Source organism: Salvelinus fontinalis, chromosome 22, assembly GCF_029448725.1.
Source record: "Salvelinus fontinalis isolate EN_2023a chromosome 22, ASM2944872v1, whole genome shotgun sequence".
NCBI lineage: Eukaryota > Metazoa > Chordata > Actinopteri > Salmoniformes > Salmonidae > Salvelinus > Salvelinus fontinalis.
In genome coordinates, this window is record NC_074686.1 from 29,167,629 (window position 1) to 29,194,325 (window position 26,697).

The following is a 26,697-nucleotide window of genomic DNA, read 5'->3' on the forward strand; positions in this document are numbered from 1 at the left end:
CTTCTGTTCTGATGCTCCTGGTCCATCTCTATTCTCCCTTCTGTTCTGATGCTCCTGGTCCATCTCTACTCTCCCTTCTGTTCTGATGCTCCTGGTCCATCTCTACTCTCCCTTCTGTTCTGATGCCCCTGGTCCATCTCTACTCTCCCTTCGGTTCTGATGCTCCTGGTTCATCTCTACTCTCCCTTCTGTTCTGATGCTCCTGGTCCATCTCTACTCTCCCTTCTGTTCTGATGCTCCTGGTTCATCTCTACTCTCCCTTCTGTTCTGATGCCCCTGGTCCATCTCTACTCTCCCTTCTGTTCTGATGCTCCTGGTACATCTCTACTCTCCCTTCTGTTCTGATGCTCCTGGTCCATCTCTATTCTCCCTTCTGTTCTGATGCTCCTGGTTCATCTCTACTCTCCCTTCTGTTCTGATGCTCCTGGTCCATCTCTACTCTCCCTTCTGTTCTGATGCTCCTGGTCCATCTCTATTCTCCCTTCTGTTCTGATGCTCCTGGTCCATCTCTACTCTCCCTTCTGTTCTGATGCTCCTGGTCCATCTCTACTCTCCCTTCTGTTCTGATGCCCCTGGTCCATCTCTACTCTCCCTTCGGTTCTGATGCCCCTGGTTCATCTCTACTCTCCCTTCTGTTCTGATGCTCCTGGTTCATCTCTACTCTCCCTTCTGTTCTGATGCTCCTGGTTCATCTCTACTCTCCCTTCTGTTCTGATGCCCCTGGTCCATCTCTACTCTCCCTTCTGTTCTGATGCTCCTGGTACATCTCTACTCTCCCTTCTGTTCTGATGCTCCTGGTCCATCTCTATTCTCCCTTCTGTTCTGATGCTCCTGGTTCATCTCTACTCTCCCTTCTGTTCTGATGCTCCTGGTCCATCTCTACTCTCCCTTCTGTTCTGATGCTCCTGGTTCATCTTTACTCTCCCTCTGTTCCTTTAGCACAAAGACATCAATAATAGATGACTGGTGTATTTTCACCCTCCACACTCCATAGAGTTAATCAATCACTCCCTCTGGTCAGTCCTGTCTCTGTCTCGCCTGCTTTCCCCGTCCCACACCGGACGGGAACATTGTGCTCATTGGTCTATGAGTGACCACCCCCCACCCGCCTCTCTGAGCCACTAGTTAAAAAGATCAAGACATTGTTGCCTAACAGCTCCGGTCTGGGCCTTGGACTGGCATTCGCTTGGCACCGACTGGTACATACAGTCCAGTCCGACCGCCAACAATAGAGCCACCCGCTTTTAGACCGTGGTCTGCGTCCCAAACGCCCCCCTCATCCCTATTTAGGGCACTTATTTTAGGGTTCAAGTCAAAAGTGCCCTCTACAGGGAATAGGGTGCCTTTTGGGACATGAACAGAGTCCCCTGACCCTGCTGGATCCCCTATAGGAGGGCTGAGCTACAGGGACGAGACCATGTGAAACAACTATATGTGGCACGGGTGGCGGGTGGGAATGGGTGAGGGGTCAAAGGTCAGGTGGAACGTCGCTGGGTGAACCTGATCCAGCTGAATGCCAGCATCTGACGGATTGACAAAACACACAATCTGTTCACCAAGGTCCCTGTGCTCCTAATTAACATCACATGCACCCCCCCCCCCCCCCCCCCCCGAAGGGCAACAAAAAGGTTTCAGGCTTTTAAGTAAGTGGAACTCCTGTTTTAAAATGTGGTACTTAACACAACGGTGTCCGCGACATTTAAACGAAACGCTCGTCGGACGTAAGGATGTGTGTCTTAGCAACGGTTCAGGTTGGTGAGCACAGGAATTTGTTAGGGCAACGTTGTCAGGAAGAGCAGCAGCACTTCCCGGACTCAGCCTGCTTCCCAAATGGCACTCTATCTATTCCCTATGTAGAGCACTACTTTGACCAGGGCCCGTAGGGACGCAGGCTGAGGCTATGTTTCAACGACTCCGTATTCTCCCAGGTTCTCACAGGACACAAAGCGTTTAGTTCAGCCTCCCCCTCAGTCCTCACCCAGGGCCCAGCCAGTTCTCTAGTCAAAACATCACCAGTCTGGAATCAAGAGTGTGTGTACGTGCGTGTGTGTATGACCAGGTGCTGAAACTAGGGGAAGCCCTGTGAATGGTGCTGTGTGTCTCTGTATCTCTGGTTCAGCGTTTGTTCAACAGATGCTTGAGAGAGGAGCCGAAGTGGGTGTCCAAGTTGAACGGTTTGGATAGAAGTTCTGGGATCAGCTTACTTGCTTGCAAATTCTAATCTCAACTATAAGAAGAAAATAAAGCTGACCTTTGATTAGTCTTTAGGGAACTCGCCCTACTGAATGATGAGCCTCCATTTGACTTCCTTTTCCTATACATGTGACCCTGCCACGTAACCCTGCCATGTAGCCATGCCATGTGACCCTCCCTTTCTAGGAATGACACATCTGCACCAACTGCCTTTCCGTGTTCGGAGCCCAGGCCTAATTAAACGATCTAGGGATATTAGCACTCAATGTGTACTCTATCTCCCCACGCAGCACTGTGTGGCTCGATTCAATTATGATAGATAGATTAACCATGTCTTAATGAGGCTCTCTAATAAAGCACTGGTCCTGTACACAGCAATACTGTAGTTATTCTCATGCTACGTGACTATTGTAATTAATCACAAGAAATGCATAGCTCGGGTATAATAATATTGAGGAGGAAATGTGCTCAGGTAAGCACAAGTGTGGCTAATGGCATTACATGAGAGTTCATCCAACAACCCAAAGTGCACACACACACACACACACACACACACACACACACACAAACATGTAGGCAATTGTAGGGATGCGTGTCACAGAGCGTGCTGTTGTAGAGGAGAGCACATCAACCTTGGCTAACAAATTAATGCATATGTGCATGCGGGTGTGTGTGTGTGCGTGTGCGTGTGCGCGTGTGTGTGTGTGTGTGTGTGTGTGTGTGTGTGTGTGTGTGTGTTAAAAACACAGGAGTTGGGAAAGCGGTGTGATGACTTTAGTCTTAGTGCTGGGCAGAGAGGGAGAGAGAGAGACGGACAACCCCCTCTCTCCCGTCCATAAGAACAGTCCGTGAGAGTCTCAGACGGCCTGGCATCTGAAACATGAGCCCAGCAACTTACCACTCTGAGGGAGAAAGAACAACAATTGAACTGCCAACACCCTCTCTCTCTCTCTCTCTCTTCCTCTCTCTCTCTCTTCCTCTCTCTCTCTTCCTCTCTCTCTCTTCCTCTCTCTCTCTCTTCCTCTCTCTCTCTCTCTCAGCTCTGAGATAGGCTCCAGAAATGCCATAGGAATAGCACCAGTACTGACTGAGCACCAGTGAAGAATGATTTTTAATGGGGGAAAGCCAGGGTTGTGACGGATTCAGAGTGCTGGTGGATAACCTCATTATTCGCAGTGTTAATAGGAGATAAATGATTGGATTGGATAGAGCTATGTAGCCAGTATATTGTATACACTTAGGGGCATTTGTGCAATGGGAACCCGAAGCAATGAGCGATGAAGTCGGAACTCACAGTTAGCAGAAGTTTATTGTGGTGCCATAGGAATACTGTGGAATATTGTGGTCATACATAAGTACCATACATTTTGGACAACTTGGGGATGCTCTATTTTGTGCACCATGTGAACCATAATCCACATTCCCATCCACCACTTCATTTGAAATAATTGTTTTGGTCAACTTGACAGTGAGCAAAAAGTGCTAAAAGACTAAATACGTTTTCTCTAATTCTTGCAAAAATGTTTCAGATGGACAAGATATTTATTAATTAGATAGTTCTCACATCGATCGGGTTCCCACCTATTAATATCTGGGCATTTGGATTGATTTTATGCTTAAAAAACATACGGAATGAACAAGTTAAAAAGCTAAAATTTAAAGTGGGTTTCTTTTTTAGAAATAGATCTTTTCTCTCCCTAAATAGCAAAGGGACTTCAAGAGTTAAGGGGTCAGCCTGCTTCAATTCAATCACTGACGAAGGGGCGTAGACTTCAGCTCCGAACTTCGGCTTGTGTGCCTGACAGTTGACAAAAAAGTTCAAAATTAACATAAACGTTACAAAATGTCATAATGTACAAACTCTACCGAAGTGTTTCGGCTGGGAAGCATGTGGACACCTTTAACCAACCCTGCCACCTGGTGAGGTTAGCATAGGCCTAACCCTATGGGCGGCAAGTAGCCTAGTGGTTAGAGCGTTGGGCCAGTAATTGAGAGGTTGCAGGATCGAATCCCCGAACTGACAAGGTAAAAATCTGTTGTTCTGCCCCTGAACAAGGCAGTTAACCCACTGTTCCCCAGTAGGCTGTCTTTGTAAATAAGAATTTGTTCTTAACTGACTTGCCTAGTTAGATAAAGGTTCAACTAGGATTTAGCATTCACATGCAAGTAATTACCGAGGATGTTTAGTGAGAGACTTTGAAAAATGTCTCATAATTTTCAATTGGTTTTGGACAAATTCAATTTGAAAGCAAAGATCGAACTGTGATTTAATCAAGTGATGACGGAAAAAAATTGAGTGTGAGGCCCCATGTTGGGATGATGTATGTCGAATGTGTGAGTTAATTGCCAAATAAGCAACTCCATTGACTCCACCTGGATAATTACAAAACTACTCCGAGGAAAGCTTGGCTGTTGCGTTATTCAAGATACAATATGAATTGTTTCAATGCAAAGAAGTTAACAATGACGTAAAAACAACAAAAAACGTGTGTAAAGTTAACAATGATGTAAAAACAAATAAAAATGTGTGTAAATAAAAATAAGCCAACGTAAAGATACACTTTCAGCAAATGACACTAGTAGCCTTCATTGTATTGAAAAACAATTACTTACATGAACGCATGGTAGATGAATGCCCATCCTCGTGGTCTCTCCAGTACGTTGTACAAGAAGTTCTGAAACTTTCTGTAGCGCTTGCTGGAGGCTGAGGTGGTCGCCCGTGGTCCAGGACGCCCCGGCAGCGGGGTACCGAGAAGCCCGGTGCGGTGAGAGGGGTGCGCGCGCTCCGGGGTCGATGGTTCGCTCCTCTCCATATGAACTGCGGTAAGAGCCACAAATTCAACCCGCCTATCGTCGTTGGATGCGGGGGGCACCAACATTCTAATGCCACCGTTATTTGATGGGCTCCCTAACATGGTTAGCCAATATAGGCCTACAGATAGAAGTAGGCCTATTAAATACAACGGAATACAGTTTAAATCACCTATTTAACAGTGAGCCCATATCTACGTTGGTGATTTAGCCAACTGAAATCGAAGTCATGATCAAGTTGTCCGCGTTGAATAATAATTAGCCTACCTACTAAAGACTAATTCCAGCGAGTAGGTCACAATTTCATTCCTCCAATGTCAGGGTTTACTCCGAATTTCGTTTGTTAAATAAGTTATCTATAAATCAAGTCACGACCACAAAAGAAAATGCTCATTTTGACAAGTGCGGTATGTCAAATGCAAGTTGAAGAAAATGTTAAATTGGTAATATGATAATCCCAATTACCGTTAAGCCTTTAACGTGAGGTGCCATCGAATAATATGATTACAAGATAATTTGACAGCGGTAACAGTAACTCTGTAACCTATCCTATACTATCGCTAATTTGCATTGTCGTCATCATAAATTAGCTTTTTGCTCGAAATTATTAAGAAAACATTTAAAGCGCGCAATTGAAAGCATCAAAAGTTTAGTGGACAAGCGTATTTATTATAGGCTTACGGTTAAATTAGTTAAAGAACTATCGATTTGTGATCGCTCTGCTCTTTCCTCAATATTTCTGTTGGTATTAATATTTTCTTAATCGTATATCTGAGGTTCGCGGCTGTACAAAATGCCCACAGAACTGCCTCCTTTCCTGTGCGTCTCGCTGGTCCAGACCGTCCGAGGGATAGCTAAAATCAGAGTCAACTCTAAACTTCAGTTAATGAGCGAGGACTCATGTGTAACACGCAGCAGACTTGTCAGATGGTCCAGAGAGAAACGAGAGGAACAGCCCTACGGTCGACTTCGAAGTTCTCACGCGCAAACCAAAAGCATCCGGTTAGCTTGAACACACGGGTTGGACGCAATAAAGTGACAGAGAGAGTGGAATTGCGCACGGTGATATTGGGTGTGTAGCTAGCTCAGTGGTACGAGACAGTTGTAATATATCAGAGCTAAGCATTCATACATTTGATGAGGCTGACAACTAGAAATAAGGATACAAACCTCACAATTATAGGGTAAAGGTAAGCCTATATCATAGTATTTGGAGCTTTACAAAGCAGTTTTGGGGGGAGCACCACATTGATAGACATGGTTGTCACACATACTGTATGTCATGCCTTTATCAGCGGTGATCAAATCAATTGTTTCAAGTAAGTTTTCTGTAATGACTAATGAGTCGTGGGCACTGTAGGCCTATACATAACCTAGATGAAAATGCCATGCAGCCTATCTATGCTTAACATCTGAGAGCTGTCTATGAACACTGGGCAGGGGTTACCAGATAAGAGGGACAGACAGTGGCCTGACAATAGATCACAGAACAGTGTTATGACCATAGAAATAGTATAGGAATTCTGGTTATGACACAGTGGGACAATAGGAATATAATAGGAATTCTGGTTATGACACAGTGGGACAATAGGAATATAATAGGAATTCTGGTTGTGATACAGTGGGACAATAGGAATATAATAGGAATTCTGGTTATGACACAGTGGGACAATAGGAATATAATAGGAATTCTGGTTATGACACAGTGGGACAATAGGAATATAATAGGAATTCTAGTTATGACACAGTGGGACAATAGGAATATAATAGGAATTCTGGTTGTGACACAGTGGGACAATAGGAATTCTGGTTGTGATACAGTGGGACAATAGGAATATAATAGAAATTCTGGTTGTGACACAGTGGGACAAAAGGAATTCTGGTTATGACACAGTGGGACAATAGGAATATAATAGAAATTATGGTTGTGATACAGTGGGACAATAGGAATATAATAGAAATTCTGGTTATGACACAGTGGGACAATAGGAATATAATAGAAATTCTGGTTGTGATACAGTGGGACAATAGGAATATAATAGAAATTCTGGTTGTGATACAGTGGGACAATAGGAATATAATAGGAATTCTGGTTATGACACAGTGGGACAATAGGAATATAATAGGAATTCTGGTTATGACACAGTGGGACAATAGGAATATAATAGGAATTCTGGTTGTGACACAGTGGGACAATAAGAATATAATAGGAATTCTGGTTGTGACACAGTGGGACAATAGGAATTCTGGTTGTGATACAGTGGGACAATAAGAATATAATAGGAATTCCGGTTGTGATACAGTGGGACAATAAGAATATAATAGTAATTATGGTTATGATACAGTGGGACAACAGGAATAGAATGGAAATTTTGATTATGACACAGTGGGACAATAGGAATAGAATGGGAATCCTAGTTCTATGGTACAGGGATTCTATTTGACATGGTCCTGACACGGAGCCAGAGGTTCTGGGGTTCTGGTTATGACACACAGTGCCATGTAGAGCGGTGACAGTGGTCACCTGTTTACCTCTCTAGAATGCCCGTGTGACAGAGGCTCCTGTCCTGCCACATCATCACGGATCACACAAATGGCCTCAACAGATGGCAAGCCAGTCCTGGCTTGTATTTATTAATGTACATCGTAGTAAAAAAAAATGCAACAGAAAACCTTTTCTTATTGGACAAGTTTAGGTAGTCCCTCCCTGTTTGTCAGTTTTCTTCCATTTGGTGCCTTGTGAATACAACCCTGATCTCTACTGCAGTGGAACTCTTAGAGAGATGGAGAAAACACTGTTACAGAGAGAGAGAGAGAGAGAGAAAACAGACCAGGCCAACCTGTAAACCAAGCACGGAAAATGAATCCAACATCAATGGTTTAAAGCAGCGTTTCTCAACTGGTGGGAGGTTTGAGTAAAACACATATTTGATATGATGACAGTAGATTTAATATAGCACTATTATCAACTCTAATTGGTTGATTTTGTGGTTTCAACACAATTAGCTTTTCAACATTCTTCATCAAGAAATTAGCAATATGGAATTATTGACAATGAAAATGTATTACAGTGGCTTGCATCAGTATTCACTCCCCTTGGCATTTTTCCTATTTTGTTGCCTTGCAACCTGGAATTAAAATAGATTTTGGGGGGGGTTGTATCATTTGATTTACACAACATACCTACCACTTTGAAGATGCAAAATATTTTTTATTGTGAAACAAACAAGAAATAAGACAAAAAAAATGAAAACTTGAGCGTGCATAACTATTCACCCCCCCAAAGTCAATACTTTTGTTACGATTTTCATCAGGAGAAGGAGAAGAGGACCAAGGTGCAGCGTGGTAAGTATTCATAATACGATATTTCAATAAATATGAACACTCTAACAAAACAACAACACGACAAATGAACAGTTCTGTAAGGTATACACACAAACACTAAACAGAAAACCCACAAACACAGGTGGGAACAGGCTACCTAAACATGGTTCTCAATCAGAGACAACGATAGACAGCTGCCTCTGATTGAGAACCACACACGGCCAAACACAAAGAAATAGACAACATAGAACACCAGACATAGAATGCCCACCCAAACTCACGCCCTGACCAGCCAAAATAGAGACATAAAAAGAATCTTTACGGTCAGGTCGTGACAACTTTGTAGAGCCCACCTTTTGCAGCAGTTACAGCTGCAAGTCTCTTGGGCTATGTCTTTATAAGCTTGGTAAATCTAACCACTGGGATTTTTGTCCATTCTTCAAGGCAAAACTGCTCCAGCTCCTTCAAGTTGGATGGGTTCCGCTGGTGTACAGCAATCTTTAAGTCATGCCACAGATTCTCAATTGGATTGAGGTCTAGGCTTTGACTAGGCCATTCCAAGACATTTAAATGCTTCCCCTTAATTAAACCACTCGAGTGCTGCTTTAGCAGCATGCTTAGGGTCATTGTCCTGCTGGAAGGTGAACCTCCGTCCCAGTCTCAAATCTCTGGAAGACTGAAACAGGTTTCCCTCAAGAATTTCCTTGTATTTAGCGCCATCCATCATTCCTTAACTTCTTGTCAATAGGGGGAGCTGTTAGCACTATGTAATTATGACGTTCCCAAATTAAACTGCCTCGTACTCAATTCTTACTCGTACAATATGCATAATAGTATTACTATTGGATAGAAAACACTCTCTAGTTTCTAAAACCGTTTGAATTATATCTGTGAGTGAAACAGAACTGGACTTAGAGCAATTTCCCTATGTGGATGTGAGAATGCCAAATTTTCCAACCTGCTCTCAGACCTGTGTATAACTCTGCCTGTCTTCTATTGGTTGAGATGCACTGCATACGCCTTCCCCTGGTTGTTAGCGAATAGGGAGACTTGAAATGGAGTCTCTACGTAGATCCCAAAGGTTATAAATCCCTTGGCAAAGACGTGCATCGTTCTTTTCCCCTTCGCTCTGGCGCACTGAGGACAGTTTATGTCACTGAGGACAGTTTATGTTTATCAGTTTATGTCAGTATATTGCGATTTTCGGGTATTTATTTTCGTGGCGTTATAGGAAGTTGGGTATCTCTGGCCCACATTGCTAATGTTTACTGCTAATTGCAACGTTGAAGACGACATTCTACAACAGAGCAACGATTCTTTTGGACAAAGGACACATTTCCCAAGATTCTGATGAGAGTTCATCAAAAAGTAAGAACTATTTATGCTGATAATTCGTTGTTCTGTTGAAAAAAGTCAAATGCATAAGCCGCCATTACTTTCAGTGCAGCCTTGCTTTATCGCACGCTGTATTTTGAAGTAACGTTAATTTAAAAAATGCAACCCAGCGATTGCATTAAGAACTAATTTGTCTTTCAATTGCTGTCCAACCTGTATTTTTTTAGTCAAGTTAATGAATAGTTTTCGATTAGAATAGGTGCCTCTCCAAGATGGCGCCGGACAGTTTGCTTGAGGTTTTGGACACTATTCTCATTGTATAAGCACAATTTGTGCCGCTAAATATGCACATTTTCGAACAAACTCTATATGCATTGTGTAATATGATGTTATAGGACTGTCATCTGAATAATTCTGAGAAGGTTAGTGAAAAAATAATATATTTTGGTGGTTTATACATTATCGCTATTTTTGCCTTGAATCAATGCTGTTGTGATGTTTGCTATTGTGGTAAGCTAATATAACGCTATATTGTGTTTTCGCTGTAAAACACTTAGAAAATCTGAAATATTGGCTGGATTCACAAGATCTGTGTCTTTCATCTGCTGTATGCTGTGTATTTTTAAGAAATGTTTTATGATGAGTAATTAGCTAATACACGATGGTCTCTGTAGTTATTCTAGTCGCTTTGGTGAGAGTTGTGATGGTGGCTGCAATGGTAAACTCTGATTTATACCTGAAATATGCACATTTTTCTAACAAAACATATGCTATACAATAAATATGTTATCAGACTGTCATCTGATGAGGTTGTTTCTTGGTTAGTGGCTATTTATATCTTTATTTGGTCGAATTTGTGATAGCTACTGATGGAGTAAAAAAATGGTGGAGTAAAGAAATGGCGTCTTTTGCTAACGTGGTTAGCTAATAGATTTACATATTGTGTCTTCCCTGTAAAACATTTTAAAAATCAGAAATGGTGGCATGATTCACAAGATGTGTATCTTTCATTTGGTGTCTTGGACTTGTGATTTCATGAACATTTTATTATATGATATCCCTGTGGCTTTAGGCTAGGCTATGCTAGTCAGCTTTTTTGATGGGGGTGCTCCCGGATCCGGGTTTGTGAGGCGTTAGAGGTTAAATTCTGACCTGTTTCCCAGTCCCGGCCAATGAAAAACACCCCCACAGCATGATGCTGCCACCACCATGCTTCACTGTGGGGATTGTGTTCTCGGGGTGATGAGTTTATTTTATTTTTTATTTTTTTACCTCTATTTAACTAGGCAAGTCAGTTAAGAACAAATTCTTATTTTCAATGACGGCCTAGGAACAGTGGGTTAACTGCCTGTTCAGGGGCAGAACGACAGATTTGTACCTTGTCAGCTCGGGGATTTGAACTTGCAACCTTCCGGTTACTAGTCCAACGCTCTAACCACTAGGCTACCCTGCCAGACATAACTAAATTTTAATCTCATCTGACCAGAGTACCTTCTTCCATATGTTTGGGGGAGTCTCCCACATGCCTTTTGCTGAACACCAAACGTGTTCGCTTATTTTTTTCTTTGAGAAATTGCTTTTTTCTGGACACTTCTGTAAAGACCAGCTCTGTAGAGTGTATGGCTTAAAGTGGTCCTATGGACAGATACTCCAATCTCTGCTGTGGAGCTTTAACCCCTTCAGGGTTATCTTTGGTCTCTTTTTTGCCTCTCTGATAATGCCCTCCTTGCTTGGTCTGTGAGTTTTGGTGGGCGGCCCTCTCTTGGCAGGTTTGTTGTGGTGCCATATTCTTTCAAATATTTGCACCACTTTTCTGTTTTTAGAATTTTTTGAAATAAGTTACTATTTTGTGTATGTCCATTACATGAAATCCAAATAAAAATCTATTCAAATTACAGGTTGTAATGCAACAAAATACGAAAAACGCCAAGGGGGATGAATACTTTTGCAAGGCACTGTACTAATATAGGTTAGGAGGGAACATTTATCCCTTGTCATAATTGCTAAATTTATTATCAATACAACATTATAAATAGTTTCCCCATATTGTATTTTGTAGGATTTTTCCCACCCCCGATTACAATATTGGGTCATGACTGAGGCAACGTGATGAAATTTGGGTCCCAAAACAAAATCAGTTAAGAACTACTGGTTTAAAGTATAAAATCCAAGACAGGAACCCCAAAACGTACACAAACTAAATTAAATTGATATGAGGTATTTAACTTATGACCTTCTGTGACTGGAAAACAAGGAATGTTTCGCCTAAGTAGCCTACAATACAAGCATTCATTGTCACCGTTTTGGTATGTAGCTTAATGTACTGTGGTGCATAATATACACACTCCTGGTCTGTGTCAGATTTTTTACATTAGTTTATGGAACATGCAGGGTTGAGGAATTAGCAGGGGAATGCTTGGTTGGGCCATTGCTGTGCTGGAGTCACAAATCTCCACATTATTCCCAAGGCACTTTGCTTAAATAACTTTACATCACTCAGCATTAACTCTTAACACAGCTTCAGAACACATACAAACAGCTTTACATACAGGGGTGTACCAAATAACACTGCCGTGTCTTTGACTATGCCAGATTAATTGCTATGACATGCTATTCTATAAAATAATTTCTCCGTAATTAATATTACCTGATTGAACTAATCATGTAAATATTAATTAACTAGAGAGGGACACCACGAAATAATATTTATAGAGCTGTTATCTTCCGAATAAACTCTTAAAGATTTAGTAATATTTTACATCCATAGCAGTCACCTTAATCGTCAGTTTATTCAGTCTCATCTGAAAGTTGTAAATCCTTGATTATCTGCAAGAATCCTGGCTAACAAGTTGAATCAGCAATACAAAATTGGGTTTAATTATTTATTTACTAAATACCTAACTAATCACACATATACAATTAAATCATAACTTGATTACAAAGTGCCATCATACAGAAAAACGTCCCTAGCGGGCGGAATGGATATGACAGCTTGTTACACAAAGAAAAGGGGCGGGATTTTAGTGAAAGAGCGGGAGACTGGAACAGAGGCGAAGCTGTGCTATCGTAAATACAGTATCTTATGCATTCTAAATTACCGCCCATTTGAAGAAGGAAAATGCAATAAATATTTACTCTGAGCTGCGCTTCAGTAGGTTGGTGGTAGATGGACCGTGTCGCCAACCCGAGTCCTCTGTCCTTTGAAGAATGTCTCTGGTGCCTTACTGGATACGTTGGAGTAACGTTGTGTGTAGTAGACGGGATACTCGAACTGTCCTTCCTAACCTGCGTTTGTAGCAGCTGTTGCTAACTCAACGGCTAGGAGATATCACTTCTGTAGTGAATACGAGTTCAAAGTTCATACCATTCACAATCAAAGTCCATGCTGCTGTTGGCTTAGTTCTGTAGTTATTATCTGAACCATTCTGACACCGGATCGTCATCCTAGCGTCCCGGAACAGAAAGTTATATTTTTGTCAATGGCTTTTATAGTGGAGGGAGAGGGGTGTGTCTGAAAAGTTTATAACCCATGTCTCTTCACAGGGGCGGGCCCCTAGTTGAGCAGAAGCCCAAATTTATGAAAATCCAAATCTCTCATTTGGAAGCTAAAATTACATTTAATCTCTTCACAAATAATTTCATATTCAAACATTTGAATTAAACAACAATTCCATGTGAATCCGATACCTCTGACGTTTAGACTTTCCACAGTAGAGTTTGTCATTCTATCATTGATGAGAATGTTTCAGAGGGCAACCGAACTGACATAATATACCTTAAGTACCACTGCATATGTTCAGTTGGTCGGATTACCAGAATATAGTTCATTCCCCCCCACTTTCTGATGTCCCCAGAATCTCTATGTTAACCAAGGGGTTTTCTTATGTCACATCAGTAGGGAAGAGAAAAAGGGGGAAAGAGGTATTTATGACTGTCATAAACCTACCCCCACTGCCAACGTCATGACAACACCCTATTCTCTATGTAGTGCACTACTTTTGAACAGGGCCCCCATCAGGCTCTGGTCAAAAGTAGTGCAATATATAAGGAATAGGGTGTTATTTGGGATGCAGGCCAGTTATAAACAGTGTGTTTCTTCTATACATATTTTTGGAATATTAAGCTAAACTATACCCTAGTAGACTAAATCATCATTGGATGTCATCATTGGCTTTGCTTGACACTAGACTCCATCCATCCTGACTCTAGGGAAATATTGCACCGGTGAAGAAGGTCACTTTGACCGAAAGCTTAGCCACAATAAAATCAGACATGCAAATGGACCCAGAGGCTCTCTGGAGGAGGATCCAGAATATTCAACAAGTGGGGATACCCTCATACCCCGTAGTCATAGTGGAGAGGGCATCAGCACATCATAAACAGACCAATCTACACACCTTCCTCTTTCTCTCTCTATCTCACCCCTACTTGCTCTCTCTTTCCCGTCTCCCCCCTCTCCCTCTCAGCAGTCCCTCTATGTGTGTCTTCAGGTGGCAAGGAAGTGAGTCCTGAAATCCAGCCGAGCGAGAGGAGAGAAGGTGATGATAGACAGCACTGATCTGGGCCTGCACCAGGGATTAACATCAAAGTTTCACAGGGGAAAAGCAACCCATGGACCCTCCACCAACACTCCCATCTCAGCCACCCCCCATCACTACTTCCTCCATCCCTCCGTCTTTCTCCCACCACCCTGCTTGGACGGGGCCAAGCACTACCAGGGCTGGCTCCTAGGCCGCTGTAGTCTAGCTGCGTGGTCTTCCTGTCTGGGTTGGCGCCCCCCCTTGGGTTGTGCCGTGGCGGAGATCTTTGTGGGCTATACTCGGCCTTGTCTCAGGATGGTAAATTGGTGGTTGAAGATATCCCTCTAGTGGTGTAGGGGCTGTGCTTTCGCAAAGTGGGTGGGGTTATATCCTGCCTGTTTGGCCCTGTACGGCGGTATCATCGGATGGTGCCACAGTGTCTCCTGACCCCTCCTGTCTCAGCCTCCAGTATTTAGTGTCGGGGGACTAGGGTCAGTCTGTTATATCTGGAGTATTTCTCCTGTCTTATCCGGGTGTCCTGTGTGTATATATATTTTTTTTTTGTTGTTGAGCTGAGAGGGAGTCTTTCACACCACAGCAACCATGTCAAAATTATTTTAGGATTGAAAATCATTTTACGTCCATTCCCTGTAACAAACCATGTCCTTTAGAGGCTTGGATTATCCTTGAGTTCGAGATTTTCCTCTCTCTCTCTCTGAGGACTTGAGCCCTAGGACCATGCCTCAGGACTACCTGTCATGATGACTCCTTGCTGTCCCCAGTCCACCTGGTCGTGCTGCTGCTCCAGTTTCAACTGTTCTGCCTGCGGCTATGGAACCCTGACCTGTTCACCGGACGTGCTAACTGTCCCAGACCTGCTGTTTTCAACTCTCTAGAGACAGCAGGAGCAGTAGAGATACTCTCAATGATCGGCTATGAAAAGCCAACTGACATTTACTCCTGAGGTGCTGACTTGCTGCACCCTCGACAACTACTGTGATTATTATTATTTGACCATGCTGGTCATTTATGAACATTTGAACATCTTGGCCATGTTCTGTTATAATCTCCACCCGGCACAGCCAGAAGAGGACTGGCCACCCCTCATAACCTGGTTCCTCTCTAGGTTTCTTCCTACGTTTTGGCCTTTCTAGGGAGTTTTTCCTAGCCACCGTGCTTCTACACCTGCATTGCTTGCTGTTTGGGGTTTTAGGCTGGGTTTCTGTACAGCACTTTGAGATATCAGCTGATGTAAGAAGGGCTATATAAACACATTTGATTTGATTCTGACAAGACCCAACAGCTAGACAAGGTCACAGTTACAACAGCAGGCACTGACTTCCTCTCTAACACACAGACATGCACGTGCATGCATACACACTCACACACACACACACACACACACACTCACACACAAACACACACACACACACACACACACACACACACACACGGACTCTTTCGCTCACATTCCAGTACTGTACACTTGAGAAAGCAACACAAATACACAGAGAGGCACTTGTGAACACACATATACCACAGACTGCACAACTATCCACTTTGGTATTACAAGCCAACACTCACACAATCAGAAACACTCCTTGTCCTCTTGTCTTCTTTATCAGGATGGAGTTATTTTGGGAGACACCATGTAACGTGAGGGGTCAGAGGGCACAGGTGACACCATGTAACGTGAGGGGTTAGAGGGCACAGGTGACGCCATGTAATGTAAGGGTTCAAAGAGCACAGGTGACACCAGGTAACGTGAGGGGTCAGAGGGCACAGGTGAAACCAGATAACATGAGGGGTCAGAGGGCACATGTGACACAATGTAACGTAAGGGGTCAGAGGGCACAGGTGACACCATGTAATGTACAGGGTCAAAGGGGAGAGGCGTCAGGCTGGTATGGTTTTGCTCTCGTCTCCTCCATTCCGTTTCACTGTGCTCTCAGACCGCTATTCACTCACGCCCCACAGAGCCTAGCTGAGCTCCAGGAGTCGACAGCTGCACTGGGAATCTATGGGAACTTAAAAATACCCCCACATCAGCAGTACACAGTGCAGAACTCTGCTCGCTCTCGCTCCGACGGACCCCACCAACCTTTTATATCGGCTGAGCAACTTGGTGCTTTACTTACGCCACTTAATGGCTTCCCCAGACCACACTATTGCTTGGTTTTATTTCCCCTTTTTTTCCCTCCTTCCCTTAATCTGCGTGCGTTTCCTTTTTACCCCAAATTCCACGTAATGGAATACAGCAGAGAGAAAAATGGGGGGCGGAAACACAGATGTATTTGTTGATACAGTGTGTGGTGTTGTGTTTGTTGCTTTATGTTGTGATAGACTTGGTAGTAGTCTTTGAAGAGATGCTGCTATCATTTAACCTACGTCTCAACTGGCTAAATCCACTCTAAGATTCACGTAGAGATGGAAAATGTCAGACAGGCTTGAACCTCAAGATTCTATCAGTGATACACTGTTGTAACATTTATATTCATGATATTACATGGTTTTAAACAAGAACATACAAACTGAACAGTCTGTCTGTCTGCATTGGGAGGACACAGTCGGATAGGTGGAGGCCTCGCTAACTACCAGCACATTCATTACTCGTGAAAAGAGCTTTTGTACCTTGCCTGCCACCGCCCCACCCCTTGCCTCTTATAAACTATGAGTAAGCAGGGCTCAGCTGTGGCAGTGTGAAGTAGTCTGCTTTCCTTTTCCTGCAGGAGAGGGTGAGAGGAAGGTTGGTTATTCCAAAACAAATCTCACATCACTGCCTCCACTCCCCTAGCATATCTGCCCCGGTCCCTAGATAGCTCTGCACTATAAAAAGTCAGGCCGAACCACACACGAGCTAGGTGTGTGTGTGTGTGTGTGTGTGTGTGTGTGTGTGTGTGTGTGTGTCACAGCTCCAACTTAAACTCTGTACTCCAAACAATTGCCATCTGTAGAGAGTGACACCCCCAGACCATTTTTTACTTTTTTTAGACTAGTTTAGTACTATCTTTCTATGTATTTTGCGTAAGGAGATTAAAGATAGTTACTTGCATCATGTCTAGTCTTTTTGCTCCTGATTTGACCAGAGATCCACAGCTTTGTCCAGTTACAAACAGGCCAAGTAGTCTTCATAAGAAACTGCTTAGAAACAAATTGAGGGGATAATCCGATAATAGTTAGATTAAGATTATAATTCAGGGCTTAATCTAACTATTATCAGATTATCCCCCTCAATTTATGTACATCATGTATTTACATTATGTCCATACTAGACTGCTACATACTGAATCCTGGTTGGTTAATCATGGATTGACCTTCTGCCCTCACCTTCTGTCTTGTAACTGTGATGCCTGAGCTCTGGATAACCACAGAATGAGCCCTATCACCTCACAGATCTCCCACACCTCAAGGAAAATAAATACCATCGAGCACATTATGATCCAGAACCCATCTAACTTAAAGTCAACTCGTCTTAATAAGGTCTGTGTGGTTAACTTGGTAAGAGGAGCTGGTGTGGCGGCCATATCACAAGTTACAGTGTGCGTTCTAAATGGCATCCTCTTCCCTATATAGGACACAACTTCTGACCAGAGCACTATGGGAGCCCTATGGGCCCTGGTCAAAAGTAGTGCACTAAATAGGGAATAGGGTGCCATTTAGGATTTAGCCCCAATGTGGAGCCAGGGCAGTCAGCCCTAATTCATCTCTCTTCAGTTTCCTTTGATTCAAGAGGACGGGGCAGCAAAGAAAAATAGCGCTGGACAATCCTATTCACGCTTGACTTAAGCTCAAACATTTCTCGCAGTCCTCATTGTCCCTTATTAAACGGAGGTGAGCATGAGTCCGTACTCATTAATGCAGTTATTGTTCAGCAATTAAGTCGATTAGTGCAGGAACACATCCCAATCCACCAGTAGGCTTACAGACCGGAATAGTGTCACTGTTTACCTGTGTCTCATAACCTATACTGTGTCCAGCCTTAAAAACCTCACTGACCCAACCAAAGAAGGCCTAGCCCCTTAAAAACCTCATTGACCCAACCAAAGAAAGCCTAGCCCCTTCAAAGCCTGACTGACAAACAAAGACCTAGCCCTGTTATTAGACAAGACAAATTTTTACAAAGGTAAAATACTACTTATACATTACATAGATAGGGCCTGGTTGGGCCAGGTGATATTCCTGAGAAAACTCCTGATCTTAGTAATAATAACTGATTCTTATAGGGAAATATCTGTAATATATTACAACCTTTTTTGTTGACAAGTTGCAGTTTAGGCCTGTGTGACAAAACCAATTCCTCGAGGTAAGTGAGGGAACTATGTGTCTCCCTAATTTTCTGTCCCAGCGTAATTACCTCTTTTCCTTTTAAGATTTAGGTCGGATAAGGAATGCTGTCTGATCTCTAAAGGCTGAGCTGTCTCCAGCCAACTAACTAATGAACTCGTGATTCCATTGTTGCCCGCTTGCCCTTTCACAACGAACAGCCCATTCCAGAAGTAGAGAAGTGAGAAAAAACAGTAGGACCTACATTGTTCTGATCTTGAAGTATGGGACACTAGGGGTGAAACTTAGATAAATGGACTTTTGCCCTAAAATACTACTGCAGTGCACTGCAAAAATGTGTTTATGAAAATGTAGAAGCAACATGTAAAGTGCTGGTCCCATGTTTCATGAGCTGAAATAAAAGATCCCAGACATTATTCAGACGCACAAAAAAATGTATCTCTCTCAAATGTTGTGTACAAATTTGTTTACATCCCTGTTAGTGAGCATTTTACCTTTGTCAAGATAATCCATCCACTTGAAAGGCGTGGCATATCAAGAAGCTGATTAAACAGCATGATAATTACGCACCTTGTGCGGGGGACAAAAAAGGCCTCAAATTTGCAATTTTGTCACCCAACACAATGCTACAGATGTCTCAAGTTTTGAGGGAGTTTGCAATTGACATGTTGACTGCAGGATGTCCACCAGAGCTGGTGCCAGAGGATTTAATGTTAATTACTCTACCATAAGCAGCCTCCTATGTCATTTTAGAGAACCAGCCTCAAAACCGAAGACCACGTGTAACCATGCCAGCCTAGGACCTCCACATCCAGTTTCTTCACCTGCGGGATCGTCTGAGACCAGCCACCCAGACAGCTGATGAACCTGTGGGTTTGCACAACTGAAGAATTTCTGCACAAACTGTCAGAAACCGTCTCAGGGAATCTCATCTGCATGCTCGTAATCCTCACCAGAGTCTTGACCTGACTGCAGTTCCGCCAATGTACCCAACTTCAGTGGGCAAATGTTCACCTTCGATGGCCACTGGAATGCTGGAGAAGTGTGCTCTTCCCGGATGAATCCCGGTTTCAACTGTACATGGCAGATGGCGGCGTGTGGGCGAGCGGTTTACTGATGTCAATGTTATGAACAGATTGCCCTATGGTGGTGGTGGGGTTATGGTATGGGCAGGCATAAGATACAGACAATGAACACAATTGCATGTTATCAATGGCAATGACAGAGATGCCGTGACGAGATCCTGAGGCCCATTGTCGTGCCATTCATCCGCCGCCATCATCTCAAGTTTCAGCATGATAATGCATGGCCCCATGTCACAAGAATCTGTACACAATTCCAGGAAGCTGAAAATGTCCCAGTTCTTCCATGGCCTGCATACTCACCAGACATGTCACCCATTGAGCATGTTTGGGATGCTCTGGATCAACATGTACTAGAGTGTGTTCCAGTTCCTGACAAAATCCAGCAACTTCGCAAAGCCATTGAAGAGCGGAACAACATTCCACAGGCCACAATCAACAGCCTGATCAACTCTATGAGAAGGAGATGTGTCCTCATGCATGAGGCAAATCATGGTCACACCAGTTGTTCTTTTTAAGTTATCTGTGATTAACAGATGCATAACTGTATTCCCAGTCTTGTGAAATCCATAGATTAGGGCCTAATGAATTTATTTCAATTGCCTGCTTTTCTTATGTAAACTGTAAGTCAGTACAATCTTTGAAATTGGTGCATGTTGCATTTATATTTTTGTTCAGTGTAAATGTGTTATATACCCATGTGGGGCAATAAATCAAGGTGTTGTAATCTATACATTTTGGGTATCATAAGTATTCAACCCTCTCGATTTTTCCCAAATTTTGTTGTGTTAAAGTGGTATTGAAATTGATTCGTTTTTTTTGTCATTGAGCTACACAAAATACTTCATGTCAAAGTGAAAAGAAAGTTCTGTTAAATTTTTTTTTTAAAGGATGCAAATTAAATAACTAAAATATAGTGGTTTCATAAGTATTCACCACCTTTTTTTAGACCTAATTTCATTCAGGAGTCAAATGTGGCTTAACAAATCACATAAGTTACATGGACTCACTCTGCGTGAAATAATAAGGGTTGACATGCTTTTTGAATGTCTAACACTTCGTCTGTAAGATCCCTCAGTCAAGTATTGCATTTCAAGCATAGATTCAACTACAAAGACCAGGGAGCTTTTCGGAAGCCTCACAAAGAAGGGCAGTGATTGGTTGATGGTTAAAAATAACATATCAGACATTGATTATCTCTTTAAGCATGGTCAAGTTAATTCGTCAAGTTAATATTAAACCATACAGACACAAAGACACAGTCACCCTTCTGAACGGAGCTGCAGGACAGGAAGTAAACTGCTCAGGGATGTTACCATGAGGCCATTGGTGATTTTAAACAGCTACGGAGGTCAATGGCTGTAATGGGAGTAAACTGAGGATGGATCTACATTGTAGTGACTCCACAATAATTACCTAAATGACAGTGAAAATAAAAATATACAGAATAAAAAGTCCAAAACATGCATCCTGTATGCAACAAGGCACTAAAGTAATACTACCAAAACACTTGTTAAAGGAATACACTTTTGGGGCAAATCCAACACAATACACCACTGAGTAACTGCCTCCTTATTTTCAAGCATTGTGGTGGCTGCATCATGGTGTGGCTAAGCAAGCACAGGCAAAATCCTAGAGGAAAACCTGCTTCGGCCTGCGTACACCAGAAACTGGGAGAGGAATTCACCTTTAAGCAGGACAGTAACCTACAACAAGGCCAAATCTACACTGGAGCTGTTAACTTAAAGAAGACAGTGAATGTTTGTGAGTGGCCAAGTTACAACTTTGACTTAAATCTGCTTGAAACATTATGGCAAGACTTGAAAATGTTTTTGTCTAGCCATCATCCCCAACACCTTAACAGAGCTTAAAGAATTTTGAAAAGAATCATGTGCAAATAAGAGACTTATCCAAGGAGACACAGCTGTAATCACTGCCGAAAGGTGTTTCTAACATGTATTGACTCAGAGGGGTGAATACTTATCTGAATCAAGGTATTTATAAGCGTTTATTTTTTATAAATAAACACATCTTTCATTTTGACATTAGTGTATTTTTCGTAGATAGTTGACAGAAAATGACAAATCCATTTTAATTTGTAACAATAAAAATGTGAAGAAATTCAAGGGGTTGAATACTTAAGATACCTACTGTGTGGCCATAGAGTACTTACTTTTTTTTAGATACATTTATGGTTGCAAAACTCCTGGTAATCTACCAAAATGACCAGAATCTTCTGTAATTTTGGTAATAAACAGGTAACCTACGGAAACATTAGTCAAATATATTAATATAGTATTCATTTTTTAAATCTGTGTCCATGAGTTTCTAGTGGAGAAAATACCAAAATGAATGAAAAAATTATCTAAATCAACAATGGCATTATTTCCAATTAACTCTGCAACTCTTACAATTATTGACTTTGGTCAAATAGATGTGCAACGGCTGGAGCAGAATGGTATCAAACACATCGTTTCCATGTGTTTGATGCCATTCCATTGGCTCCATTCCATTGATGGTTTATATTTAGGATAATATTTTGAAGCTTTGTTATTCTATTGTTATTTTAAAATGATCTTATTTAATTATTTGATATATTCTATGTGATAAGGCCGCACAGAAATCCATAGATTATCACAGGTGTCTGTAATTATCTGAAGTACCCAAAATGGCTATACAGCATGCGAAATTGCTTTGCTAAAGAACAGTGGCTGTTGTACTACACAGTGGTTACCGATAGTTTATGAATAGATTTAAATCCTCTTACATAATCTTTTTTTATGCACACATCACAACAATACTGTTGGGGAAAAACTGCAGAAAAACTTCTGCTGAAAAAAGATAGCATGTAATGTTTTTTATTTGCATTTTATTTTCTCACAAACCCAAAGTTTGCTTACAAAATAGAATGTCTACCCATCTATTGCATATCATGCTGGCAGTTTAAAGGACATGCAAATCGACAATAATAAGAACAACAATGATAACAATTGAACTAAATAAGAAAGGGGAGGAGGGAGAGGGGTAGTCATACAAACAAATTAACATTGACAAGTTACAACAGGTATTGAAAAAAAGAGTTTCTAAAAAGGGGCCTTTCCTCCAGTGGAGTTGTTTTTCTACAGGAGGCTTCCTCAGAGCAGGGCAGGAGAACCACAAACCTCTCTGGATAGAGAAAAAAGTAAAGGGAGAGAAAAAGAGAGAAGGGGAGAAAGAAGAGACTGCATAGAGACAGAAAGGCCTAACCCTTCCCTGCTCTAACAATGATAGAGTGATCAGTGGAAATGAATGGAGAGATAGAGAGGGGGCACTGAAGAGGTGAACAGGATCACTGGGCCATGGGGAAAGTATACTGCAGTAACTGCACAATATTGAATGACACACACACACACACACACAGAGGTCATACAAAATTCAAACTCAATCATTCAGTTAGAAGCCCTTTCATCGATAGCAATGTCTCGTCAATGTGAAAAACCTGCGAGAAACTAACATAACTTAATTGACCTATCATGGCTGGTTTCGTACAATTGACAATGATTTATTGTGAATTAAATGGGTTAGGTAAGATTATGGCTTCATAGTTTATTATTTTAAACGTCTACACATTAAAAACATTACAAAGGATTCATGTTCTCTTGGCTTGTAGACAAAACAGGGGCCATGCCTTCCATAGTATGCATCCCAATGATTTCTATTCCCTATATAGAGCACTACTTTTGACCAAAACCCTTTGGACCGTGGTCAAAATGAGTGCATTGTATAGGGAATAGGTTGCCATTTGGGACGCAGCCATAGAGAACACAAGAGCCACAGAGAACACAAGAGCCACCCATACGGTGTACTTCACAGAGAGACAGAGAATATACAGAGGAGGTTTGTACATAAAGGGTTTACAGACATTGAGGATGAACAGCTGGTCACTAAAACGGAGGAGAGTTGGGTCCTGGAGGATTCAGTGTTCGGATACCCTGTGTGTAGCTCTCATGAATGCACACTAAGTGAGGCTTTTTAGGGGAACGTATCAGGTGAGAGTGGGTGCCTGGAGGAACTAACAGAGGCAGAGAGAGACGATATGAAATGGGAATGAGAGGGAGTTGTAGAGCAGTCCCTTTGGTATCTGACCCAGTATACTGAATAAAGAACTGTTGTTGTCAGACAGTCCCTTTGGTATCTGACCCAGTATACTGAATAAAGAACTGTTGTTGTCAGACAGTCCCTTTGGTATCTGACCCAGTATACTGAATAAAGAACTGTTGTTGTCAGACAGTCCTTTTGGTATCTGACCCAGTATACTGAATAAAGAACTGTTGTTGTCAGACAGTCCCTTTGGTATCTGACCCAGTATACTGAATAAAGAACTGTTGTTGTCAGACAGTCCCTTTGGTATCTGACCCAGTATACTGAATAAAGAACTGTTGTTGTCAGACAGTCCTTTTGGTATCTGACCCAGTATACTGAATAAAGAACTGTTGTTGTCAGACAGTCCCTTTGGTATCTGACCCAGTATACTGAATAAAGAACTGTTGTTGTCAGACAGTCCCTTTGGTATCTGACCCAGTATACTGAATAAAGAACTGTTGTTGTCAGAGCCCCTTTTAAGTATCATGTCATAGACCAGTGTATTGAATGAGAGTAAGGGTACATCCCAAATGGCACCCTATATTGGGCTCTACTTTTGACCATTTTGGACGCCTCCTAGGAGGTCCCTTGGCGTTTGAGCCAGTGTTGTCCTTATGGATGGTAGCAGGTGGTGTGGTCAATGGTTTGGTGGTCTGGGGGTCAGGAGGATGCTTCCAGAGCCTCAGTCTGTGCTGACCTGTGTGGTGACCTGTCCATCGGCCGTCTGATTGGTGGACTGGATGAACAAGGGCTGGCTCAGGTCCTGTCCCGCCGGCATCACCTGCTGAATCTGATACAACTGCTGTAAGGAGACAGAGAGAGAGAAGAGAAGAGAGAGAGAGTGAAAAATAAAAAGGGAGAGTAAAGGATGTGAGTGAGTGAGCGACAGGTCACTGAGATGTTCCTCTTACCTGTCCGTCAGTAAACTGGTTGAATTGCTGCTGGCCTTGCTCTGTCTGTGTAATCTGAGAACAAACCAGAGAGAGGAGTCAGTCAGTCACAGTGCTTCACACAGCCACTATTCAAACCTACACCTCTATTAAAATGCAACTGAAGGAAATGAACAATATAGAAATAGATTTACAAAACAATATTGAAAACACACATTTTTAAGATGAATAATCATATCATATTTTGAATGTTATCATATGTTACTACCTTAATGTTATTTCATAAACTAACAGTGATACCATACCAGACACTACATTACAGAGGTGAAGTGTCTACATACATCTGATGCGATACTATTGATTTAAAAAAGGTCCATGTTCAGTACCTGTACCTGCTGAGTGTTACCCAGCGTCTGGATCTGTCCCTGAACCACCTGTGTGCCAGAGACAGGCTGTGCCAGCCGAATGTACTGCAACTGACCATTGTTCAGCTGCACCTGCACACAGCCACCACACGGGGGAGACACTTTAGGATGGGAAGGTCATAGATACACAATGCAGAGGTTATCATGATCACAGCTAGTTAGAGAAGAGCGTCAAAATGGAGGACAGTATAAGGTTCACCAACTATAAGGATATTTATCTCCAATATTTAACTGAAGAAAATGTTGTGTAAATATCATTAGAAAATGGAGCTTTAAAATGATTATAATTTTTCCAGTAAGGTCATTCCAGGAGACTTTCCTCCTGTATATCTGTCTCTCTTACTGGTATCTGCTGGATCTCTGCGGAGTTGGTGATTATCTGCTGCATGACCTGCATGGTCTGTCCTGACTGCACCGTCTGGGGCTGGCCCTGGGACGACGCCTGTACTATCTGGACCTGCTGGTCCCCCACCTGCATGGTCATTGGAGCCCCTCCCTTCAGGGTGGAGAAGGAAGATTAATTGTTGAACGATTGGTGAGAGTCTGGTGACTGAGACATGTAATGTGATGATTGTCCCAAAGAAAGAAATCCAGCAGATCTGATCAACGTCCCTAAAAAAACAGCCGATCGGATCTGACGTCCCTAATGAGACAGCCGATCTGATCTGACGTCCCTAATGAGACAGCCGATCTGATCTGACGTCCCTAATGAGACAGCCGATCTGACTACCGTCCCTAATGAGACAGCCGATCTGACTACCGTCCCTAATGAGACAGCCGATCTGACTACCGTCCCTAATGAGACAGCCGATCTGACTACCGTCCCTAATGAGACAGCCGATCTGACTACCGTCCCTAATGAGACAGCCGATCTGACTACCGTCCCTAATGAGACAGCCGATCTGACTACCGTCCCTAATGAGACAGCCGATCTGACTACCGTCCCTAATGAGACAGCCGATCTGACTACCGTCCCTAATGAGACAGCCGATCTGACTACCGTCCCTAATGAGACAGCCGATCTGACTACCGTCCCTAATGAGACAGCCGATCTGACTACCGTCCCTAATGAGACAGCCGATCTGACTACCGTCCCTAATGAGACAGCCGATCTGACTACCGTCCCTAATGAGACAGCCGATCTGACTACCGTCCCTAATGAGACAGCCGATCTGACTACCGTCCCTAATGAGACAGCCGATCTGACTACCGTCCCTAATGAGACAGCCGATCTGACTACCGTCCCTAATGAGACAGCCGATCACACTACCGTCCCTAATGAGACAGCCGATCTGACTACCGTCCCTAATGAGACAGCCGATCTGACTACCGCCCCTAATGAGACAGCCGATCTGACTACCGCCCCTAATGAGACAGCCGATCTGACTACCGCCCCTAATGAGACAGCCGATCTGACTACCGCCCCTAATGAGACAGCCGATCTGACTACCGCCCCTAATGAGACAGCCGATCTGACTACCGCCCCTAATGAGACAGCCGATCTGACTACCGCCCCTAATGAGACAGCCGATCTGACTACCGCCCCTAATGAGACAGCCGATCTGACTACCGCCCCTAATGAGACAGCCGATCTGACTACCGCCCCTAATGAGACAGCCGATCTGACTACCGCCCCTAATGAGACAGCCGATCTGACTACCGCCCCTAATGAGACAGCCGATCTGACTACCGCCCCTAATGAGACAGCCGA

General features: G+C 42.8%; 2 protein-coding genes across 9 annotated transcripts in view; both read right to left on the reverse strand.

The window, feature by feature from the left end:
- Positions 1–6,016, reverse strand: part of LOC129820153 (potassium voltage-gated channel subfamily KQT member 4-like) — a 238,091-nt gene extending 232,075 nt beyond the window's left edge. Inside the window, exon 1 of the mRNA XM_055877089.1 lies at positions 4,807–6,016. Within this exon, the coding sequence (XP_055733064.1) occupies positions 4,807–5,108 (302 nt within the window). The 5' untranslated portion in view covers positions 5,109–6,016. The remainder of the gene's footprint in view (positions 1–4,806) is intronic.
- Positions 6,017–22,401: 16,385 nt separating this feature from the next.
- Positions 22,402–26,697, reverse strand: part of LOC129820155 (nuclear transcription factor Y subunit gamma-like) — a 54,821-nt gene continuing 50,525 nt past the window's right edge. For all 8 annotated transcript variants that reach the window (XM_055877101.1, XM_055877095.1, XM_055877100.1 and 5 more), the window contains 4 exons: positions 25,330–25,482; positions 24,948–25,058; positions 24,583–24,636; positions 22,402–24,473 (listed from right to left, as the gene is read on the reverse strand). In XM_055877101.1, coding sequence (XP_055733076.1) covers positions 24,354–24,473; positions 24,583–24,636; positions 24,948–25,058; positions 25,330–25,482 — 438 coding nt within the window. In that variant the 3' untranslated portion in view covers positions 22,402–24,353. The remainder of the gene's footprint in view (positions 24,474–24,582; positions 24,637–24,947; positions 25,059–25,329; positions 25,483–26,697) is intronic.